At 34.3% G+C, this 17643-nt stretch overlaps 1 protein-coding gene across 12 annotated transcripts in view; it reads left to right on the top strand.

Annotated features, from left to right (window-relative positions):
- The window catches only part of TDRD3 (tudor domain containing 3), a 163140-nt gene that overhangs the window by 87597 nt on the left and 57900 nt on the right, over window positions 1-17643 (top strand). For all 12 annotated transcript variants that reach the window (XM_025478113.3, XM_025478111.3, XM_035704424.2 and 9 more), the window contains 5 exons: window positions 1904-1975; window positions 4149-4298; window positions 11128-11268; window positions 12966-13122; window positions 13772-13897. In XM_025478113.3, the coding sequence (XP_025333898.1) occupies window positions 1904-1975; window positions 4149-4298; window positions 11128-11268; window positions 12966-13122; window positions 13772-13897 (646 nt within the window). The remainder of the gene's footprint in view (window positions 1-1903; window positions 1976-4148; window positions 4299-11127; window positions 11269-12965; window positions 13123-13771; window positions 13898-17643) is intronic.

Consider the following 17643-nt stretch of genomic DNA (forward strand, 5'->3'; position numbering starts at 1 on the left):
TGTAGTCTTAGCATTCTTTATATAAGTTATCTAAAATGTGTAGTATTCTTTACATAATCGAGAACTCCAAGAATATGTTTGAAAAGTGCACATGATTTTTTAAAACTTCTTTCCACCCACTATTTAACAGCATATTTTAAGCATAATATTTTCTAATGATAATTATTAGGGATACACAAAAAAATTTTAAGGTGAAAAGATGTATTAAATGACAACTAGTACTTAATAGACATGTTAACATCTCAAAAATGAAACAAATAGGAGGAGTAGATGACTGAAAGAAGTCCTTCAGAAGATTTCTTATGATGCTTTTGAAGGACTTTATGACGTGAGAAATTATTTTGCTGGGAGGAAACTTTTTTTCCATTTTTATAATATGTTGTTATCTCTCTAGTCTTCAATATAAGAGGAAAAAAGGAAACTAAAATTAGTAGGGTTTGAAAGCTTAACTTTATTAAAGAGCAAGGGGTTGAATAGTTCTTCAAGGTATAATTGGTTTGAAAAACAAGACTTTATTGAGGAAATTTTACTGTAATTAAAAGTAACCTCCAAATCATGAACTATAATAATATGACCTCTTTAAATAATTAGAAATCACTTTTATCATAAGTATCCCTATGAACTATTGCTAGTCACAACATTTTGACACCAAATGTGTGGGATTTACACACCAAGCAATTCTCTCCTTCTCTATAGACACCAAGTGGATGTCCTAAAATTTAATTCACTTCTGACACTACCCAGAGTTAGTACAGACCCGGCAGCTTAAGGACTCAGTCTCACAAGACTGCTCTCCCACTTCAGATGCCAGTGCATATAGTGGGCCTGCCAGGTTACCTATTGTCTCTCCAATGTGGTTACAAACTGGGGATTCCCATGACCCCCTGTTCAAGTTTAATAATTTGCTATCATGGCTCACAGAATTCAGGGAAACACTTTACTTACTATTACAGGTTTATGATAAAGGATGTTCTAAAAGATACAAATGAACAGCCAGATGAAGAAATACAAGATCTAGAAGGGTCCCACGCACAGGAGCTTCTGTCCCTGTAGAATTGGGAGTGCTCTGCCCTCGCAGCACACGGATATGCTCACCAACCTGGAAGTTCCCAGAACCTCATTGTTACGCGTTTCATGGAGGCTCATTATATGCATATGATTGACCAAACCATTGGACATTGGTGATTAGTTCAGTCTCCTCCACTTTCTGATCACATTATTGGTGCCTCTGGCAGCTAGCCCCATCCTGGAGCTATCTGGGGGCCCATTAATAGTCCCCTCATTAGCATAAACTCAGGTATTGTCAAAGAAGCATATTATGAATAACAGAAGATGCTCCTCTTACCCCTATCTCTCAGGATATTCCAAGGTTTTTAGGAGCTCTGTTCCAGGAACTGGGGAAGAAGGCCAAAAAAAAAAAAAAAAAAAAAAAAATATATATATATATATATATATATATATATATATATATATTATCACAAGGTCACAAGTATGTTTTTGGTTAATAGATTTTATGTCTAAAAATTTATTTTGAAGATAATTTCCAGGTAATATTTGTCTGTCAGATTATAGTTTTAATATACTTTAAAGTGAAATTCTTATTAACAATGCTTATTGTCTGGATTTACTCCTTGTTGAGGAAGCATTTTGTTTTGTTTTTAACTATTTTCTCTTTATGGGAGAAGGTTGATAAGTACTTCTGAAAATTGTATGTGAATGTGTAGTTTAGTATGGGAAGGTGGGGAGAGAACCTTTGCCTAATTACATGAAGTGTATTATGTAGTTTGAAATAATCTATAGAAGGCTTTTTTTTTTCCTGTTCCATGTAACCTACAAAAGTAAGTGGATTCCTGGTACATTGTAAATTGTATAATTTCTGTTTCATGACTCGCTTTTCTCACAGAGCTTGTCAAAACACAATAGAAGTAATATTGGAACTGAAGGTGGACCACCTCCTTTTGTGCCTTTTGGACAGGTAATGACTTTCATGTTGGCAAATGAATTTTAATCAGCAAAAAATTGTTTTTCATTTGTATTCAAACAGTGTTTAGTTTTGTGCAGAACTATTCATTTAGAGGTCATGGGTGTTATGTGGAAATACATTAAATACAGAAATTTAATAGTTGTGGAGTTTTTTCTTTAATTAAAATATTGGTGTAGATTCTTTTCTCAAGAACTCTTAACACAAAGATTGAAACAATTAAGAGGCGCACCTGAAGAGCAACTTAATAATGAATTAAGATAGGATGGGGAGAGGCCTTTTTCTTTTAAGAGAGAGAAAAATTCGAAAGTAAGAAGACAAATGTATGTTCTAATTTCCTACTTTGTCAGTAAAAACAAAAGAGGGAGAGAGAAAATAAAAGTATCAACAGAAGGTTGAGACATAAAGGTGAGAACACAGAGGCAGGGAGGGGCATCACTGCACTCCAGTAGGGCCTGCTGTCCCAGCTGTCCTCTCTTGGATTCTGTTCTTCTCTCTTGATCCAAATACCCATCTCAGTCAAGAGCTTAATTTAATTTCTATTTGGTATTTATTTTTTAAACCACAGCAGCTCTGATCCTTCTTTCATAAAAGCTAAAAGTATTCTACTTCCTATTTTTAATCCTCCCTCTGCAAAATGTTACACTGAGGTAATTCCTTGGCTGGTGAGTATCTTGGGTCTTCCTGATTGTACTCAGCATCAAATTGTGTTTACAACAGTCTCCTGCAGCCTTTCCCTACTTTATCCCTGCTGAGTCTGAGAATAATCCCTGTGACAGCTTTCTCTTTGCTTCATGATGGCACCAGCATTTAGCTGTCGGTAATCTTTTTTGTGTTTGCTCTTTATTTTTCTTTGAGAATGCTAGCTCAGAACGAAGATGACTTAGGGATACAAGTGGGAAACAGAAATCTATAGCATAACAGCTTTTTAAAAAAATTTTGGTGATAAAAAGATATCTAGTTGATCAGCAGATAAATGGGTAGAATCAGTTGACACATACTTTTCAAAAATATTTTTGTAGGGTTACTCAAAATTAAAAGTCATTCTTGCATCATGTCTGTTTTGAAAATACTTTAAAAATATGTTGATTTTACCATGCTTTGGAGCAAGACACAGTCAAGATGAGAGGAGGCATGATGCCCTAGAGTCTGATCCATGTTGATACTGTCTCTCTTCTATCAAAGTCATAATGAACCTTCAGAATGGAAACAGAGCATAAACAGTCTAATAATTTGCATTTGAATCTAATAAATCTATGTTTGCAAGAATTTGCTTTCTTCTTAAACATATTGCTGATAAAATTTCATGAATTGCTCAGACTTATAATCTAATTACTTTCAAGAGTCCATTCTGAAAAATTCTTTCCATGTTTATTGTAGCCTTGTACATGGGTTAAAGATAGATTATGCAGAATGTGTTCTGGTATCGACAGGATATATTTACATTGCCAAAAATCTGTATTTATGTAACATATTTGTTTGAGAGCATGTTTTTCTTTTTTATTAGTAAGTTGAGACAAGGTTCATTTTGTAGGATTTTTACTGCTAGGATTGGGAGGGAGAGCAGAATTCAGGGCTTATTTTTCAGCAGTGATAACTTTCTTAATTTGTCTTCTGAAACTAAAAATCGAAAACTTTGTAGCCTGATTGAGAGAGCAGATATGTGTTTAGTTTTTGGTTTATAAATTCAGAGAGAGCTCTTTATATTTAAAATAACCATATTCCTTAACCCTCACAAACATATTGTGGCATAATATGGAAATCAAACTCTTAATAAGAAACTAAACTTATTCTGCCCCCTCAAAAGAAACTAAACTTATATTCTCTTGTACAATAATAAAGATTGTTTGAAATGTAAGATTATTTCAAGTCATTATCCTAAAAAAGCAATTTAAATCTCTTGGTTTATTGTATGTTTTAAATATGTGTCCTATTTTAGATGGCCATTTTTATGTAGCTTTACATTTTATTTTATTTACAGTTATATTGACTTAAAAGTTACTTTAATTAATTTTCTACTTTATTTTTAAATCTTTCAGAAAAAAATATATTTTTATGAGTTCTCAGTTGTGACACAAACATTTCTTTTGAGGTATTATTTTCTTATGAAAAACTTGAATCTCTTTTGGAAATACTGAAATGTTTTATTTTTATTTATTGTTACCAGAAGTGCATATCCCACGTCCAAGTGGATAGTAGAGAACTTGACCGAAGAAAGACATTGCAAGTTACGATGCCTGCCAAACAAACAAATGATAATGATGAATTTGAAAAGCAAAGGACTGCTGCTATTGCGGAAGTTGCAAAGAGCAAAGAAGTAACAAACTAAATCATTATAAATTTCTCTTATTTCTTATCAGTATGTTCTATTTAGGTTACTCATAATCATTATTGTCTTTTTATAGAAGGTAACTTTGACATTCTTCTTGCATATTTCATCAGTAGAAATGCCATGGTAACTTATGGAGTCTTAAGCTTACACATTTTGCTCATACATTCTTTTTCTTAATCTCCTTGACAATTCTTTTTTCTTTTTGTAATTTATCTGTGAGAGAGCGAGTGAGTGAAAGAGAGAGCATGAACGGGGGAGGAGCTAAGGGAGAGGGAGAAGCAGACTTCCTGCTGAGCAGGGAACCCAATCCGAGACTCCATTCTGGGACTCTAGCATCATGACCTGAGTGAGCCAAGGCAGATGCTTAAGAGCCACTCTAGTGCCCTCTCTTTGACAATTCTTGCTAACAAACTACCCTTTTCTCCTTCTTCCTTTTCTTCTTAATAGAGTGGCAACTGAACATGACACTTTGCATTATGGCAGAATTAGTTTTGTTAGTTGGGCTAAATGCCACTTCTGAGGAGTGCAGGTAAAAATCAGAGGATAAATCAATGGTTCAAGGATTAACATTTTTGTTAGTTTTCATTCTTCAACCTACTAAGTAAAAAATAATTTTTTCTTTGGATCATATATATTTATATACACATGTAATCCATCATGTTCTATTAACAGCCAAATGGTTTTCTTTTCATTATTTAAGCTTTCCTGCTTATTTGAAATAGGTGTTTTTTCTAGTTATTTATTGATTTTAGACTTTGATAAGATATTTTAGTTCATTAATTAGTTGCTTAGACAGACTTTTCTTAATCAGTGAGATTGAAATACTTTCCTTTATTCATTAGAAGCTTAGCTAGCAACTACTTTCCTATTTAAATTTGAAGTATAAGTAAGAGACTTATTGCATTTTGATTGTTCTTCCTGCAGTGTTTTTCTATTATCAATCTAATGTAGGGCCCAAGAGCACAAGTTCTGGAATCAGACATCCTGGAAGCATATCCTGCTGACAACTTTGCGTTGTTTACTTAGTGTTTTATGCCTTATTTTTCTTCATTGATGAAAGGGAATAATAATGGTACCCACTTCATATGGTTGCTGTGAGAATTTTTTTTTTTTTTTTTTTTTTTTTTTGCTGTGAGAATTAAATCAATAATCTTTAAAACATTTAGAACCCTGTATGACACAGATCAAATCTTCCTTCAACTAAGAGCACTCAATAAATGTAACTATTGGTATTCTTTAGTATTTCCTATGTTCTAAGGTACATTTTTTAAAAATAATTTTTAATGTTTTTGAAATTAATATATTTTGCATAGTTCACATAAAATATATTTCTTCTTTCCCAAAAAGCTATTAAAATTATGAAGTTTAAAAAGAGTATATTGAGTATATGTCAATTCCTTAATGATTATAGGAAAGTGGTTCCTTTGATGTACATTTTTCTCACACAAACTTTCCTCCCAAAATTTTGTTTGATGTGGTTATAGCTATTTGTTAGAATATAGTTATATTGTAATATGCTTCATTTTTTAAAGTCATAATTGATCACATTATATTTTACATAATATTTGATAAGTAAAGAATCCTAGTTTCTGAAGAAGCTTAAAACTTCCCAATTTATATATGAGGGAACTGATGTTGGTTCGAAACTAACTGAACTTGCCTAGTGTACTCAGTGGCAAATCTAGGACTAAACCTATATGCATTATAGTAGATTATCCCTGTATCTATGTAGATTATCCCTGTATCTATATGTTTCTCTATAGAGATAAGTACACCTACATACACACACACAGATATTTATGTATTTATGTATTTATTTATAGATTTTATTAATTTATTCATGAGGGACACAGAGAGAGAGAGAGAGACAGACACAGGCAAAAGGAGAAGCAGGCTCCATGCAGGGAGCCCGATGCGGGACTCGATCCCGAGAGTCTAGGACCACACCCTGGGCTGACGGCGGCACTAAACCGCAGAGCCACACGGGCTGCCTAGATTTATATTTAATCTAAATGTCTGAACAGCCAAATCATATAACACTGTAATTATACTGAAGAGATGTTTTATGATTATCCATATAAACAATGTGGATTTAGTAGAGTCTACTGTACATGATCAAGCCATGATTTTTGTTTATTTTTTTCCTTTATTCAGCAAATATCTTTTGAAAATCTATATGCTAGGAAGTGTGGATTTTTTTATTTTTTATTTTTGAGAGAGAGAGTGAGTGTGAAGGGGCAGGGAGGGGCAGAGGGAGAGAGAGAGAATTTTAAGCAGGCTCCACACCCCATGCAGAGTCCAACACAGGACTCTATCTCATGACCCTGAGATCATGAATTGAGCCAAAATCAAGAGTTGGATGCTTAACCAACTGAGCTACTCAGGACCCTCCTAGGAAGTGTTTTAAATGCTTAGGTTAAATCAGTGAACAAAATAGATGAAAGACCTCTGCCCTTATCAATCTTATATTTTAGTAAAGGAGACAGACTGTTAGCACACTAAGTTATGTGGTAGGTTAGATGTTGGTAAGTGCTATTAGAAGAAAAAATGTAGAGTAGGTTGGAGAGTTGGGAATGCCAGTTGGGGATGGGGTGCATTTTTAAATAGGATGGTTAAGATACAGGTATCTCCCCCAAAATTCATTACAATTCTATAGAAAATAGGACTTAGAAATGCTGTACTGTTAGACAAAATTAAGTCCTTTCTTTGCATTAAAAACCAAAATAAAAACTCTGGAATGTAACTAATTAACAAAGTTTTTTCTCATAACTTATGTTTCTTTTATACTTAATATGCCCAAAGACTTTGGCAAAATTCATCTATTGATTATTCCTATAGAGTATGTTTTAAGAAGCCCATGTAGACATACTGGATTTATACTTAGAAATTCCCCACTTCCTGCACAGTATCTGTTTCTGTCCTTCCAAATGATAAAGTGAAAATAGTTTACCTTTAGCAGTGTTACTAATAATAAAGTTTGTTTTTTTAGAGGTTATGCTTTTTACTCAGAAGATAGTGTTGGTGACTAGATTAGAATGTACAGATGGGTTGTGTGGTCCAAGTAATATGAATAGATATGTATACATGGTTCAATATTTGGATCTGTGTATTTGATTTTGTACTTTAAATGTGACAAATAAACCTTTTGGGAGAAAATAAATAGGATGGTCAGAAATTGACTATTCTTTTAAACTTTGTGTAGTTTACATCCTAGTAAGGACACTAAGTAATATAAACATGCTAAATAAGTAAGTTGCAGATTTCAGTTTTAAATATTGTAATTTGATTAGGTCTCAGGATGATGAGATTTGAGCCAAGACTTGAAGGAGGTAAGAGAATTAGCTATATGGTTATGTAAGAAGAAAAAGCCTTTGCAAAGGTTCAACAGCAGGAGTATATGTTCAAGAAATAGGAAAGTAGTCAGTGGAAGCAGAGAGAACAAAGGGACAAGAAGTAGAATATAAAGTCGAGTGATAATGGAGGTTGGAGGCCAGTGTATGTAGGGCTCTGTAAGCCATGTTAAAAACACTGACCTTCATTGAGAGAGAAATGAGAGTCTTTAAAGGGTTTTCAGCACAGCAGTAACATCAACTTTAAAAGGCTAATTCTGGCTGCTAGGTTCAGAGTAGATTTTAGAGCAGAAAATTGAGTCAGATGAGCTAGAAAATTGTTAAAGTAAGCCGAGGAGGGAAAAATAATGGTATCTTGGATAAAGATGGCACCTGTCTAAGTGGTGCCAAGTAGTCAGATTCTGGAATTTTCAAAGTAGAGCTGTCACCATTTCTGAGATACCAAATGTGGTACATGAGAAGAGGTGTCATGAATGATTCCAAGGGTTTTGCCCTGAGAAGTTGGCAGGTTAGAGTTGCTCATTTTGAATTGGGGAAGACTATAGTGGAATGGATTTGAGAGTAAAGATTTGATATTCTGTTTTGAACATATTAATGTTGAAGTGTGCCTGTTAGACATCCATGTGGCTTCATAGGCAGTGAGACAGAAGAGTGTAATTTAAAAAGTGAGCTTTGGAAGAGATACACATTTGGAAGTAGTAGATATATGAATGCCCTTTGAAAATCATGAAGCTAAATGAGATCATCAAATGAGTGCTGAAGAGAAGAGAAAATGGGGGCAACAAATGAACCCTGTTGTACTAGAGGTTGGATGAAAAAGGTTGAACCAGACAAGGTGCAACCAGGAAGTTAGTGTCAAAACAAGAGAATGCAGAAATTGCATCTTGGAGGAAGGAGTATTGTACTTGTCAAAAGCTGCTGAAAGATCATGTAAGATGTGGTCTGAGACATAATGTAGAGTTGGGGAATTCATTTCCTTTAGATTCCTCTAGATATTCATGTGGATGGTAAAATATACAGTGTTAAGAGAAAGTAAGTATGCAGATATCAGTGGGTGGGTTGATGTGGTGAAAATCTATGCAAGTTCTGTAATGATTATTTCAGTTTTTTTCAGTGAGGAAGTCAGCAAGGTCAACGGTGACATGGAGAAGATGTTGGAGGTTTGAGGAGTAAGAGGAATATGTAAAATAGTGGTCTAGAAAATTGGAAGGGTGGATGGGGTAAGGAAATAAAGTGAGGTTGCTATGGAGCATTAGGGACCCACTTGAGTTTCTTTTCATGATGATTTCACAGTAAATTGTACAGTACGGACAAGATGGTGTCACTCATAAAGGACACCATTTACTTTATGGGTAATGTTTAAGTTGTGTTGTTTCTAGCTATTTATGTTTAGTGAGTGGCAACTTTTAAAACAGTGAAAAGCAATTCTGAAAATTTATTTATCTTATTGTTTAATCCATAAAAATGGAAAAAGAAAATAAGAAAGAAAAGCATCCAGAAGATGGGACTGTTTTACTAGTACCAAAAGAAAAAGTACTTTTGGAGTTATAGAATTTAAATTCCAGAAATATATTTAATTTGGAACACATCAGTGTCCAAGTTCTCAGGTAATTATGTTTTAATATATTCAGTGAAACAGTTAATGTTGCCATGGGTTCTGAGTGTTTGACCATGTGCCAGTTACTAAATTGATCACTTTGTGTTATTGATGTCATTTCATTCTTACAACATCCCAATGAAGTAGGTTTTCTCATCCCTGTTTTAAGAATGAGAAAGCTGTCTTACAGGAGATGGAAGTAACTTGCTGAAGGCAGGAACTAGTAAGTGGCTGAGCAAAGATTTAGTCCCAGTCTTGTCAAGTTCCAAAGCCTATGTTCTTAACTATACTCCACTATATCCCAGTCTAATAAACTTTATGTCACAATAATATGAACTCCCATTTTTCTTTATGGTTTTATAAGTGATGACTGTCAAGACATTCCAAATCTATTGCATAAACCAAAAATTGAATGAATCTAAAAATGCAACTTTGGTCTTTGAAGATGTAGTTTTAATTTTGATTTAAATAAAATATAAATATTGTGGTGTATCAACTACCTAATCAATATTTAATGTATTGTCTGGTTAATGCTTATATCATTTTTCTATTTCTTTATATTTTCATCTGATTCAAAATAATTTCCCAGTGTTATATAAATTTATATCTAGAATGTTTTCTTACTGTCATAATTTCAAAACACATGTAAAACTGTTATTATCACTAATAAAAAAGCAAGTCTTGACTTCTTTCTCTTTTATTAGATCTACTAGAACTATAAGGATATTGCATAACCAGGTGTTTAATTTGATATTGTACAAGTAACAGCAGTGGGCTGCTTTTCAGTCATGAATTTATATCTTTCCAAACTAACATTTTTACATTCTAGTCTTTCCACAATAGTTTTAATAAAAGTAAGATCAAATCAGATTTTCAAATGTGATTAAACATAACTATTCAAATAAATCAGGCAAAATAAGAAACACAGACTTTAAAGTTTTTATATATAGTTGGTAAGATAGCATATTATATAATTAATGTAAATAATAAGTTAGTAAGGAGCATTTTAATCTAGTGTTAAAATTAATATGATTTGTTTACTTTTTAAGATCATATAATCAGGAGCATCCCAGGATGCCTGAGTGGCTCAGTGGTTGAGCGGCTGCATTCAACTCAGTGCATGATCCCAGGGTCCTGGGATCCAGTTCCACATTGGGTTCCCCACAGGGAACCTGTTTCTCCCTCTGCCTATGTCTCTGCCTCTCTGTGTCTCTCATGAATAAATAAATGAAATCTTAAAGAAAAAAATCAGGAGAACCTGGGTGGCTCAGTTGGTTAAGCACCTGACTTTGGCTCAGGTCATGATTTCAGGATCCTGGGAGGAGCCCTAATTCCAGCTTCCTGCTTAGCGGAGCTTCTGCTTGTCTCTCTGTCCCTCCCACTCCTGGTGACTTGCTTTCAGTTTCTCTCTCTCTCTGTTTCATAAATGAATGAATGAATGAATAAATATTTTTTTAAACCTTATTACTGGATCATGAGCATAATGTAATCAATTCCTAGACATGTTTAGTACCTGCTAAAGGTAGACCTGCTTTATAGCTGGTTATATAACCCAGGTCTCATGATATCAGTAAAGTATGGTATCCTAGAATTATTTTAACACCTGATCCATGATACTGGTACTATTTTATTTTCTTCTATATTGTTGTCTGTTTAAGTTTATTTTGATGATTAAAAAGAAGAGATTATGGCCAGTAGATATTTGTTTAAAAATAATTAGTTAATATTCAATTCTTCTCATGTAAAACATAATTAAGATGCTTTTTGGTGCTTCAGTTTTACTAGGTGTTTTAGTTGTAGATTAGTCTTGAGAACTATTTTTCAATGTTATTTACTTGCATCTCTTTTGTCTTTCCCTTATCAAAAGACCAAGACATTTGGAGGAGGTGGTGGTGGTGCTAGAAGTAATCTCAACATGAGTGCTGCTGGTAACCGAAATAGAGAAATTTTACAAAAAGAAAAGTCAGCCAAATCTGAGGGGAAACACGAAGGTGTCTATAGAGAACTGGTAAGGGTAAAGAATCAACCACAAAATTAATGTGTTCTTCCTTGCCTTGCTGATTTTTGTGTTTTCTCATAACCACCACTGACTTTGTTCAGTGTATTATTGATAGATTTTACAATTTTCAGAAGGCTTTTAATAAGGATTATAATTAATTTATGGAAAATCTAAATTATTTGAAAGATAATTTACTTAAGTCTTCCATTTTTCTTAAATTTCTAATGTCCAAATAATGTCTTTTGGAATAGATTGATAAAAAGCCACCAAATTAGAGAATATTTCATAGTGATTATATTCTATAAGATGATGCATCAGGAACATCCTTTCCCTCCCCTTCCCCACATCTTTCTCAAATTTTGTCAGAAGTGATTTTGTTGTTTTGCTTCATTCTTTGGGAAAAATATATTAGAATGAGTACATGTATATTATGGTCTCATTTGCGAAATATACCTTGATTTTTAAGATTAATGGTGGGAGTCAGATTATTTTTGGTATGCTGCAGTGTCCTCAGATACAAGGGAACTGACAAGACTTCATTTTTCTCTGCCTTTAGAGGTTAAATGACTTTAGATGATTTTATCTGTAGGGTACTGAATACGAAGACTGGCTTAAATAATAGGGAATTATTATTTCACATAACTAGAAATTCAGAAGTAGGTGGTTACAAAGACTGATAAATTCAGTAGTTTAACAATGTTGGAGCTCTGGTGGGCATCTCTATGATTTTTTTGGCTTTCTTCTCAGGGTTACAGGATTCTCTGTGTGTTAAATCTTCACACAAAAAGTTCAAAGACAGGAAGGAAAGAGTATAGGCCATTTTATCAGATAAGAAAATATTTTATGAAATGTCCAGAAAATTCCATTTATGTCTTATCATCTAGAGCTAAGTCACATGTCCACTTCTAAATCAGTCATTGGCCAGGGAGAATGGGTTTATAACTATGGGCCAGGCTGTGTCTCCCTTGAACATATGACCATTTCATTCTCTTAAAAAAGTCAATTTTCAGGTTAAAGTAGATATAGTGAGCTGAAAAAAAATATGGTCCTTAACTAAAGTCTTTAAATTTCAGTAAATTGAGAATACTTTTCTGAGGATATCTTGCTGTGGAACATCAGAGCCCAGCAGTTTGGGGTTGTGGTAACAAACACATGAAGGGAGTGACATCACAAAGATGATGGAGTAGAGAGCTCCAGGAATTGATCCCACTGAGGATATAGAAGTATAGAAATATCAATCAAGGAAAATTTTCATTATATAGTTTTCACTTATTTTCAGAAGCTTTATTCTGACACATTTTCCTCCTTTCCTTTCCTTTCCTTTCCTTTCCTTTCCTTTCCTTTCCTTTCCTTTCCTTTCCTTTCCTTTCCTTTCCTTTCCTTTCCTTTCCTTCTTCCCTCCCTCTCTCCCTTTTTTTTCTTTCTTTCTTTCTTTCTTTCTTTCTTTCTTTCTTTCTTTCTTTCTTTCTTTCATGCATTTGTAATGGTAGTTGTGAAGTCAGAGAGTACTTGAGGCATAACCCCACATATCATATATATTTTTCCTTGACTGTTGGTATGAAAAAGCAGCAAGTGAATATTGTATGTATGATATTTTTTCCATAAGCAAGAGATGTAATTTTTAGTTAAAAAACAGTATATAGTTTAAAACTTATACCTTGCTTATTTATGGCCATCAGCACAGTTTTGCTCTTAATTTCTTACAGGTTGATGAGAAGGCTCTGAAACACATAACAGAAATGGGCTTCAGTAAAGAAGCATCCAGGCAAGCTCTAATGGATAATGGCAACAACTTAGAAGCAGCACTGAATGTACTTCTTAACAGCAATAAACACAAACCTGTTACAGGACCACCTCTGAGAGGTAGAATTCATTAAGCAATGTGCCAGATAGTATTGTTTGCTTTTCAGGCTGGGGTTTTGTTGGGGGAGAGAAGCACCATAACTTCATTTCTATTTATGATAAGTGGAAGGAGCCCAATTTTGGAACCACGGAGACTTTTTCAAGTTACTCCAAGTCTGTTTGTCTTCATTTTATGTAAAGTAGGTCTAATAATACCTTATTTAACAGAATAGAGAAAAAATGTTATAAAGTAAGTTCTATTAATTATTTCTAGAACTTTGCCCCTTGTATAACTAGTTTACAAACTTTAAAATTAACAAGCACGTGACTTTTACTTAGTGTTATTCTTTAGTCATTCAAGCCTTAATCCTATATTCTTTTAAAGCATAAGTGGTTAAAGAAAAATTTTATAAAAATGAATTTTTTCTATTAAGAGATAATTTACGTGAAGAAATTCAAATTTCCAAATAGATCATTTAGAGAACTAAAGGTGCTGGTTAATATAATAATTTTAAAACTTTTTTATTTAAAAGATATAAAATACACAGAAAAAATATGAAAAGAAAGAAATACAAAATCAAACTTAAGATGACTGATGATTATATTTTAGTGGGTTTTCTCCTTTTGTTTTTGCATGTACAGTAACTATGTCATTTCTTCACTTCTTAAGGTAAAGGAAAAGGCAGGGGGAGAATAAGATCTGAAGAAGAGGAGGAACTGGGAAATGCAAGGCCATCAGCACCAAGCACATTATTTGATTTCTTGGAGTCTAAAATGGGGACATTGAGTGTGGAAGGTAGGCTAACTTAAAGTAGATTTCTTTTTAAAAGACCAAACTTGATTTGGAATAATTCAGAAAAAGAGTTTAATAAAGCAACTGATAATATGAACCTTTATCCTGGGTGTTAAAAATTTTAGTTACAAATTTCTTGTTTGACAGAAACAGAACAGAATTTTAATTGTTACATTCTGAAAATACTTAAAGGCAGTTTATTTTGCCCTTGAACTATGTGATGGATAATATCACCAACTCTTTCCCCCAGCTTCACTAGATGATAGATTTAGCTATGAAAACAGATTGTTATGTTGGATAAGTTATTATTATATAATCTAATATGAAATTTTGACTGTGAAATTGTTCTCTCTCTTCTTTCTCCACATATTACATATTATATGAAAATATTCACACGAGTCAGTATGCTCTCACAATATGATGTATTCCTTAACATGATATATTTTAGTGATTAACGTAAATACTGAAAAGATAAATAAGTATGTGAAATGTATGTCTTTTTTCTAAGCATGGGATATAGTAAATATTTTCTAAAATTGTATGTTTTTAAAATATGATTCCAGGGGCACCTGGGTGGCTCAGTGGGTTAAGCATCCAACTCTTAATTTCAGCTCAGGTCATCATCTCAGGGTTATGAGATTAAGCCCCACATTGGGCTCTGTGCTAGGTATGGAGCCTGCTTCAGATCCTCTATCTCCCTCACTGTCCCTTCCTGAACTCCCCCTAAAATAAATAAATAAAATAAAATATAATTCTAAAAAGTTAGGGAAATACACTTTTAAATTCAGTTTTCTCTTTCAGAAATATTTTTTTTTTTTAATTTTTTTTATTTATTTATGATAGTCACACAGTGAGAGAGAGAGAGAGGCGCAGAGACACAGGCAGAGGGAGAAGCAGGCTCCATGCAGGGAGCCCGACGTGGGATTCGATCCCGGGTCTCCAGGATCGCGCCCTGGGCCAAAGGCAGGCGCCAAACCGCTGCGCCACCCAGGGATCCCTCTTTCAGAAATATTTTTAAGTAAATGAAAGCTTGGAGATAAAATTCTTTGATAAATTTGAAGTTTCCAGATTTCATGAAAATGGAAGTTCATTGCTAGATTATATAGAAAAGGCAGTGTGTTTTGAGAAACCTGTTTGATGTAGACGAGATCTGTAAGTAGACACATGCAACAGCAATATTTTCTTGGTTGTAAAGCATAATGTATTGGTCTTCCATTACTGTTTAATAAATTACCACAAAGTCAGTGGCTTAAAACACTGCAAATTTATTCTCTCATAGTTTCTGTGAGTCAGGAATCAAGGCAAACTTTGTTGGGGCATTTGCTTAACATCTCATATCCTGAAATCAAGATTTCATTTGGGGCTATGATTTTGGTTGGGGCTATGATTTTGGCTGAGGCTTGAAGTCCTCTCTTATACTCACTGGTTGTTAACAAAATTTAGTTCCCTTGTAGATAAGGCTAAAGTCCCCATTTTCTTGCTTGTTGTTGCCTGGGTAGTGCTTTCAGCTCCTGGAAGTTCTCAGGTTCTTGCCACCTGACTCCCTCCATTGGCAGTTCACAACATGTTTCTTTGCTTCTATAAAGCCAGTAAGAAAATCTCTACTGCTTCTTCAAATCTCTGACTTCTTGATATTTTTGTTTCAACTTCCTTTATACTCTCCCAATCAGAACTTATGTGATTTTCTTTTATCTTTCTGTCTCTGTACATTTGCTTTTGACTCCTACACTGTCTCCTAAATCATAATGAGATTGAGACTGAGAATAGCAATTTTATGGTGACCCATGTACCTTATAATGCTTCAGTTCTCACAGAACATATTCTATACGAAATAATAGCATTCCATTTGGAAAAAGGTATCAAAGTTAAGATACATGACATAAATACTACACTTAAAAACTAACTCAGTGTTAGAGAGATATGCTTCTGAGGAGACAGAAATTCATGAGCACATTGGCCATACAGGGCGTTGTTTTAGTAAATGTGTTTTACTTATGTCACTTATTAATATGATACAGAATCTGCTAGCATGTGAGAAAAATATGGATACTGTAATATATATATATATATATATATAATATTCTAGATCCTTGGTTTTTACAGGGCATATAATCTGTGACCTTTATAAATTCCTAAATTCAAGAAATTAGATATTTCTAACATTTGTACAGTACAGCCTCTTAAATCGATCTCAAATCTCGTTTCTGCAATCATCCTAACACCAGAGATTACCCCTCCAACTTATATTAGTTTTCTTTCTTTCTTTCTTTCTTTCTTTCTTTCTTTCTTTCTTTCTTTCTTTCTTTCTTTCTTCTTTCCTTCCTTCCTTCCTTCCTTCTTTCTTTTTTTTTTTTTTTTTTTTTTAAGAGAAAGAGCATAAGCAGGAGAAGAGTGGCAGAGAAAGAGGGAGAATCTTAGGCAGGCTTCATGCCCAGTGCAGAGCCCAGTGCAGGGCTCTGTCTCACGACCCTGATATCGTGACCTGAGTGGAAATCAAGAGTCAGATACTTAATGGACTGAGTGCCCCAGGAGCCCCATATATTGTTTTCTGTCATACTTAGTGTCCACTATTTTCAGAGAAGCAAAATTTTCCTTCTTTCCTAGAAGTACTGGGAGGGAAGGCCAGCTGAAAACGATGGGAGATGAGCAGAATGCTTCGTAGAGGAGGTGGCACTTTAGACAAGTCCATGGAGCAACGTTACATTAAGACAGTCCAAGTAGGGGGAGCTCTGGGTGTCCAGGCTTGGAGGCAGCACACCACCAGTTCCCTGTCTTTGAGACAGTGTGAGAGAGGTGGAGAGAGAGGACCAGGGATAGAAGTGGGAAGCTGGGGACAGATAAAGAGGATTGTGTACTAAGGAATTTTTATTTTCGCTAAGTGGCATTGCAAAGCCATGAAAGGGTTCTTGGCACAAGACCAATGAAGTTTCTTTGGTGCTTTTAGGAAAAACATTTTTTTTTTCTCTGTCTACAAAGTGGAAAATGGGATTGAGACTGAAGCGAGACTTCATTCTATGGGTTACAAGGAATTCTTCATTCTATAAATGGATTTTATGTAGTATTTATTTGTAACGGGTCTATGGTTAGTGGTAGGGAGACATGATATAATAAAAGAGCTGTTTCTAAACATTTGGAGAAATACAGGGATCTTGTAGCTCTTGCCCCAAAGAAACTTACTGTCTAGTTTGTGAGGTAGAAGAAACTACAAATTAAATGGACATTGAAATACTTACTAAAAAGGATTTTATCATACACTTTAGTGTAAACAACACTGAAAAAAATATAAAGGCTTAGCAGAAGCAGTTTTGAACACAGCAATCAGACATGATCTATATTTCTACAGGCATACCGTGGAGACATTGCAGGTTCAGTTCAGACTGCCACAGTAAAGCTTATAGTGTAGTAAAGTGAATAGCACAGTAAAGTGGGTCAAATAAATTTTTTGGCTTTTCAATGCATACGAAAGTTATGTTTACACCATACTGTAGACTATTAAATGTACAATTGCATTATGTCTAAAACACAATGTATATATCTTGATTTAAAAATACTTTATTGCTGGGCAACCTGGGTGGCTCAGCGGGATAGCGCCTGCCTTCAGCCCAGGGCGTGATCCTGGAGTCCCCGGATCAAGTCCCGCGTCGGGCTCCCTGCATGGAGCCTGCTTCTCCTTCTGCCTGTGTCTCTGCCTCTCTCTCTCTCTCTCTGTGTCTTTCATGAATAAATAAATAAATCTTTAAAAAAAAAAA

Source organism: Canis lupus, chromosome 22 (genome assembly GCF_003254725.2).
Source record: "Canis lupus dingo isolate Sandy chromosome 22, ASM325472v2, whole genome shotgun sequence".
Lineage (NCBI taxonomy): Eukaryota > Metazoa > Chordata > Mammalia > Carnivora > Canidae > Canis > Canis lupus.